Source organism: Azolla caroliniana, unplaced genomic scaffold, assembly GCF_043228905.1.
Source record: "Azolla caroliniana isolate FFs.n. ecotype wild unplaced genomic scaffold, voAzoCaro1.0.p SCAF_1039, whole genome shotgun sequence".
In the NCBI taxonomy this organism is placed as follows: Eukaryota; Viridiplantae; Streptophyta; class Polypodiopsida; order Salviniales; family Salviniaceae; genus Azolla; species Azolla caroliniana.
The window spans coordinates 4,976-12,731 of NW_028231474.1; the positions used below are offsets into that span (position 1 = coordinate 4,976).

The 7,756-nt window shown below is 39.9% G+C and overlaps 1 protein-coding gene across 1 annotated transcript; it reads left to right on the top strand.

Moving 5' to 3' along the window:
- Positions 1–323: 323 nt before the first annotated feature.
- Positions 324–7,750, top strand: LOC147847429 (glutamate receptor 3.1-like; the record flags this gene model as incomplete). Its single annotated transcript, XM_087339207.1, has 4 exons — positions 324–650; positions 1,697–1,980; positions 7,524–7,555; positions 7,705–7,750. Coding segments are annotated over exons 1-4 (689 nt in total), but the record flags the coding sequence as incomplete, so codon positions are not given.
- Between the last annotated feature and the right edge of the window lie 6 nt (positions 7,751–7,756).

The window sequence follows — 7,756 nt, forward strand, 5'->3', positions numbered from 1 at the left end:
CAGAATCTCCTGGTTCTAGCAGCGACACATCAATCCATCCTTACAGCGAAGGATTGACCAAAATGCATGATTCTCTGCAGATGATCCTCTCTGAGCAATAGACCATGACTTGCTCATTCTGTACATATACATATACATATACATATACATATACATATACATATACATATACTACATATACATGATATATATTATGTATATGTGTATGTATACATACATTATTACATATATAAACCCCTCTCTCTCTCTCTCTCCCTCGTCCCTTCCACCCCCTCAGTTCACACTTGGCCACCCGTTGGGGCCGTCATTCTCATCCCCCGACCATGTATGCTCCAATGGGCCTCATCACGGCTCTCCTAGTGCTTGCCATCTTCTTCTCCCCTGAATTTCCGACTGCGCACGCGACCAATTCCTCCAACTTGAAGATCCTTGTTCCTCTCAAACTTGGATTCGAGGAGTTTGTGAGTTGGCAATCGTCTGAGATACCGGTCACGCCCAACTCCGTCGTCAATTTCTCCGGCTTCGCCATCAATGTGTTTCAAGAATGCGTTGAGAAGCTTAATTATCGTATTAATTACACATTAATTGGCTATGGAGATGGCCTTGTAGACCCAACCTATAATGACCTTGTGCAAAAGCTTGTCTCTAAGGTATTACATTAGCTATACCTAATTTTTTTTTGTTTTTGTTGTAGTAATGACACTTAATTTTCGTAAAAATCAATCGCTTAAGGTTAATCATTTATGATAAATGGACCTCGATAATGTGTTTATATCTATGTTAGCAAGAATTTCTACGTGCACATTAATGATAGAAAAGACATAAGGGATTGTGGCAATCCTCAAGTAGGATGTCATGGCTAGACAGGGAGAAACTAATATCTAAGTCCATAAAATACCTCGAGATTATATGTAACAAATTACTAAGATTGTCCTAATATAATACCCCTTACCATGGAATCTCGTTCAAAGATTGACATAGGCACTAACAAATTGTTGATAATTCCATCTATAATTGAGGGTTTGATCCAGTGGACAAGAGTTTGAACTCCAATACATATGAGTGTTTTAAAAGTAATTTTTAGCATCGCTAAAATTATTTTGACATTCCATGATATACTATTCAAGCATCGGTTGGCCAAGGTAATGTTTTCTAGTTATTCTTGTAAGATCTATTTGATTAATTGTGCAAGATCTATATTTCTTAGCGCCAAATAAGTCAAATATGAGAGGCTTATTCGGTGAATAATTGGTTTTGTTGTATTGTATGGAAAAGCTACTCTCAAGAGAGTACGATGTGCTCACTTCGAAGAGATAAAGTAACTTTGTTAGTAATCCTTGTGTAGAATGGTCCAAGGAATAGTTTGAGCAAATTTAATACCAAAGATTGAAATTTTTACTCAAAGAAATACATGTGCAATCAAGTACAAGTGTATGGAGTAAGAGCCAAAAATGTATGCACTATAATAAGTGTGATGAATATCGTAGCACCATGACATACCTTGGCAACTTTGATGTAAACGGTGTGAGTAAATCTCCAAGGTATGTAGCTCATGAATAATTCGACTGATTATTTCCACTGCTTGATAATGATATTTACGTAGCATACAACAAGTTGGATTAATAAGGTTTTAATTAATTATGTGCTCCAGGAATACGTTTGTATTGGTTTTCACTGTATGCATGCATGGTCATAGGACGTAGATGGAGTAGTTGCTGATTTGACGATCACTAGTGACCGGTTAAAGTTAGTAGACTTTACCCAGCCATATATAGAATCGAGTCTTCAAATGATTGCGCCACTTCAACCTAGGAGTAATATTTCATTCTGGACATTCATTTCCCCTTTCTCTTGGCAACTTTGGATAACCATTGGAGCATTATTTATTGTCACAATGTCTTTGATCTTCTTCGTGGAATGGTGTGGCCAAGCTCATGAACATAATGGAGATTGGAGAAAGGCCTTCTCAAAATCGTTTTGGTAAGAACTCATGATCACCTCATATCATATTGTTTGTATCAAACCACATTTTTCAACACCTCATATTAGTGTGTAATATAAACGCACACCACATATGAATGCGAATATTTAATTGTATATATTGATAATAAATATGTTAAATTGGAGTCATAATATGGCATTGATGGCAATTGACAATGTGTGGAACAACTTTCAATAACAGGTACTATGACATTGACAAGGGATGCAATACTCTCTTAGGTGGAGGGTTTGTCGAGGTAGTGTTTATAGCAAAAAGAAGTCAAGACAAACCCAAAGACAGATGTCTTGGGTTTACGGTTTAGGGTTTAGGAACATGGAATTAAAGGAGGTACGGGCTGGGAGTACATGTGTAATATCGCGCTCTATATCCAAAGGAAGTTAACCCAAACCCGAAGATAGATGTCTAGGTTTCTCAAGTAACCCTCACCTAATAGGGTTTAGGGTTTCATAGTAACTGCTACCCAATTGCTCTAGATTGTTTTCTAGGAGCTATTTAGACACCAATCTTACGATTGATTGCTAGCCATAGTTGGTTGGGAGATTAGTTACAAGCATAAACTGAAATACATGAAAGGGATAGATATCATGAGGAATGCCGGAAGACAATGTGTCGTTGAAGAAGAGAAAAATCTAGAGACGTGAACCATGTGTAGAGTTCATCATAACAATAAATATATTAGGAAAATAAATATATCAAGCAGCTAAAATTACAAGTTAGTTACCTTCGATGGAGAGTCACCTGGGTGTTGAAGGACTATAGACTATGCCCTCACTAGTGCGCATTATATAATTGAGTACCTAACTAACATACTACGCCTTGCCTCATCTCATCTTTGAAGATCCTTGTCCCATTAGGAGCATCTACCGTTCAACAAAGCTTTTGCTTGAGTACATGACAATAGAAGAGTATTCTTGCCCAAATCTTCAACTACAAACGTGTTGGTCTTCGATTACTGAGATTCGTGAGGAAATCCGATGATGAAATGCACAATAATGCGGGAACAAAAAAATAGGCAATGCACAGAGTACACAGTTTTACGTGGAAACCCTAAACAGGGAAAACCACGGGAATAGAGATCCTTGTCCTTTGTCGACTTACTTTGAGTTTGTCCATCGATAGGTTCTTTGTGAGCATGTCGTATCCATTTTGGTCAGTATGGATCTTCGCAAGAGTAAACTCTCCATCTTCCACTCTCTCCCATAACCAGTGATACCTTCTCTATATGTGCTTGGTTCAGGAGTGGTACATAGCATTCTTGGCTAGATGTATGGGGTTGTGGCTATCACAGTGAAGCAAGGATTCCCTTTGCTTCATTCCTAACTCACTGAGAAAATTTCTCATCCAGATCAGCTCTTTGCCAGCGTCTACCGCTGCCATATACTCTGCCTCTATGGTCAACAAGGCCACATATTTTTGAAGTTGTGATTGCCACGACATTACTCCCCATGCATAAGTCATCATGTACCTTGAAGTAGATGAAATTGAGTTTGTGTCCCCCAATGTTTCCGAGTCGGTAAACCCTTCAACCATACCTTAGGCATACCCCAAAGGTGGCTTTCAAGTACCTGAGTATCTATTTAATAGTTGCCCAATGTTCTCTTCCTAGATTACTCCTATATCGGCTTACTGTCCCCATAGCAAATGCTATGTATGGTCTCGTACAAACCATAACATACATTAAACTGCCGACGGCTTTAAAGGCATATCGTACTTTCCTCATCTCAACCTTTTCTTTTTCACCCCTTAGGCATTGCTTAACATTTAGCTTAGTTGGTCGGTGACATAGAGCCGACTAGCTTTGCTTCCGACATGTTGAATCTTTCTAGGATCTTTGTCACATACTTCTCTTGTGACAACCACAACACTTTCTTAGTTCTGTCCCAAACTATGTGCATCCCTAAAATCTGTTTAGCGGGTCCAAGTTCTTTTATTGCAAACGACTTGCCTAGAGCTTTCTTTAAGCTCACGATCCTCTTCGTGTCTTGTCTGACTATCAAGATGTTATCCACATATAATAAGAGAATTAAGAAGTAACCCTCATCATACCTCTTTACGTACACATACTAATCAACTTGTGTTTTCTGGAACCTATATTCCAACATGAAGGACTCGAACTTCTTATACCATTGCCATGGAGCTTGTTTCGAACCATACAAGATTTTCTTTAGTTGACATAGTAGGTTCTCTTTCTCTTTCTCCGCAAAGACTTTGGGCTAATGTGGGACATCACCTTTCAATGGTATTGAGGGAGACCTATTGATCAAATAAATAGTTGTGTACATCGTCTCATTCCAATACATTTTCGCCAGTATAGCATGCAACATCATGCTCCTTACTCTTTCCATTATCGTCTGATTCATCCTCTCTACAAGCATGTTCAATGCTGGGGTCTTTCGCACTATGTATTCGATTCGAATACCTTGGGCCTCGCAGTATTCTTCGAAATGCCCTCTATATTCGCCACCGTTGTCGGTTGGGACCACCTTCAACTTTTGACTTGACTCTCTTTCTGTCGTTGCTTGGAACTCCTTGAAGAACGACAATACTTGATCCTTCGATATTAGTACTAAAGCCCACAATTTTTTATAGTAGTCATCGATGAACGTGACGAAGTACTGTCCGCCTCGATGTGATGGAGCCTCCACATAGCACACATCGGTGTGCACTAGTTCCAAGAGCATTTCTCTTCTTTTCGGTGGTCTTGAGTGGAATGTTGTTCTGTTCTGCTTTCCGACTAAGCACCCGACACACTTCTCCAAGTGTACGCCTTTCACTTCTGGTAGAAGTTCCTGTTCAGCTAGTAGATGCATTCCTTTCTAACTCATATGGTCTAGCCTCTTATGCCCTAACTCTCCACTCGAGTTGGCTGCCACGTTCATTTTTTACTTGCACAGTCGGACATGCATCATATACAATGTGCCCTGTTTCTGTGCTCGGGCCACTATGAGGTTTCCTCGATAGAACTTCCACTTGCCATTTCAAAAGCTACCATTGTAGCCTTCATCATCTAGCCTTCCAGTCGATATCAAATCAATATGATATCGAGGACATCTCGAACTTCCCTCATATTAAATCGATAATCTGTCGACGTCATCAGGCTTACACTTCCTATGTCCGCTATCTTGCACTCCTCATTATCTCCCATCTTTACATAGCCATGATCCCCGGCTATGCAAGTTAAGAAACACTCTCTCGATGGAGTTATGTGGAAAGATCTGCCCCAATCGATTACCCAAGTACACTCTTCACTTGCAAGATTTGTGCTTGCCTATTCACAAATGAACAAAATCTCCTTAACACTTGTATCTACGACCAATGTGCACTTTTCATCAGGAATCTTCCTGGGTTCGACATTATTATGGACACCTTTGTCCTTCATCATGTGTTGTCAGTCCCTCTCGAAGTGTCTAGGCTTTCCACAATAGAAGCATGCTAGCTTGACTCTAGACTTGGATTTGGCTTAGGACTTCTCCGTTCTTTGTGGACTTCTTTGCCGATTTCTTCCCCTACATGTATGTTGAGTCAGATTTGACTCCGACTGGGATAGGACACCCTTGTCCTTCCTTCTTGTCTCCTCGCTAAAGATGCTTGTCTGTACCATTTGTAGAGACAAGTTCTCTTCTTCAAACGTGGTGTTGAGAGTCACCACCAGGTTCTCCCACTTGTCCGGTAGTCTACACAGTGGCAGGATGGCCTGAATTGCATCCTTAAGGAAAAGTTTAGTTGCCACAATCTGGATTACATACCCCATGAATGTGCTTACATGCTCGACTATGCTTTCCCCGTCCCTATACTTCAACCTCACAATCTTTCTCATCAAAGATGTTTCATTGATGGCATTCTTCCACTCATATAGACCTGACAAGTTCTGGCACATCTCGTACGCATTTGTGTCGTTTGGCACATGCTGAAGGACACTCACATCAACACACTATCTAATGGTGGCCACCGCCTTTCTGTTCAGAACTTTCCATTCAGACTGTAATAGTCCCGTGGGTATTTATGCTCTATCGATGGGCTCGTATAGGTCTTTGACTAAGAGAAGGCCTTCCATCTTTATCTTCCAATCTGCAAAGTTCTAAAAGTGTAGAACTATCATGCCTAGGAAGCCACTCACGCATGCTTCCATGCTTGCACCTCAAGCTCTGATACCAGTTTGTTGGTCTTCGATCATGGAGATTTGTGAGGAAATCCGATTATGAAATGCACAATAATGCGGAAATAGTAAAACAACAAATGCACTGAATACACAATTTAATGTGGAAACCCTAAACGGGGCAAACCACGGGAACAAAGATCCACTATACAATGGAGAATACAAAGGAGATAGTATACAACACTCTCTCTGCACAGAGTGTATCCGCCATGTAGGGTTCTTGGCGTCCAAGCTCACACAACTATGGCGCCACTCTCACTCTTCACTCTGTAACACACAGTTACTAAGCTCACACAACTATGGCGCTACTCTCACTATCACGCACTCACTCTTCACTCTGTAACACGCATCTATAGGAACTCTACGCTATTCTATTCTTTCTATTCTACAATGCATCACACTATGTTTTTGCCTAAGTGTATTTATACTTACACACATTATGGGTTATTTACAAATATAGTTCCTTAGTACTACTCTCACTATCACACACTCACTCTTCACTCTGTAACACACATCTATAGGAACTCTACGCTATTCTATTCTTTCTATTCTACAATGCATCACACGATGTTTTGCCCTAAGTGTATTTATACTTATACACCTTATGGGTTATTTACATATATAGTTCCTTAGTACTACTCTCACTTCTATTATTATACTAACAATAATCGCAGTTAATCAACTGACTGATCGAGTAATCGACTCCAGTGTCGATTGTCTAGTCGGCCCGACTAATCGGCCTTGTCGTCGACCCTCTGGTCGGTCTGACTAGTCGGTCTTGTCTTCGACTGGGATCGTCTGTTGTTGACTCTCTATGACATTGACTGTTGCGTCTCGGCCCGACTAGTCGGCTAGTCCTTGTCTACAATTGTCCGCTCTCTGTGACATCGATTGTCGGCTCTCGGCCCGACCAATTGGTTCCTCCCATAGGAGGGACATATTCCTAACGAACCCCCTAGAACTCATTATATAATTGGGTAACTAAATAACATATTGTCTCACTTGTCCTTCCCAAAATGTTGGTAATTAGAAAGCCTTAATTAAAGGAAGAAGAAACTATATGAATTGTGGAATGGTAAATAATGTGATAGATGTGATTATATTGTTCTATGTACATTCCCAATGGTTTGGTATGACCTATTACCTCATCAAATCTATGTTAGTAAGGGTAGTGGCATTACCTACGCATTACAACTCTCTCTTTCTCTTTGCTAGTTAAATGTTCATTCCATGGTTTGGTTTTTAACCAAACATTATCCTCATTATTCAAAACCCATCTCTATAGTCTTGTTTTTATTCTCTAAATTCTAATAGAATACATCGTTTCTAATTTGTATTCCATCAATTATTTATTGATCTTGCCAGGTTGACAGCCATGGCCATCTTCTTCTCTCATAGTAAGTACACATTCAGATTATACATGATGAGTGGATAAATACTGTTGAATATAAGAAAACCTAAGTTCAAAATTTTTTAGATATCATATATTAATATTGTCCTTGAAAATGTTCAACACATTTTACTAAACAAAGGGAATGCTTCACAGGGGATGACGCCAAAACCCACTCAGGTCGAGCATTCACACTAGTTTGGCTAGT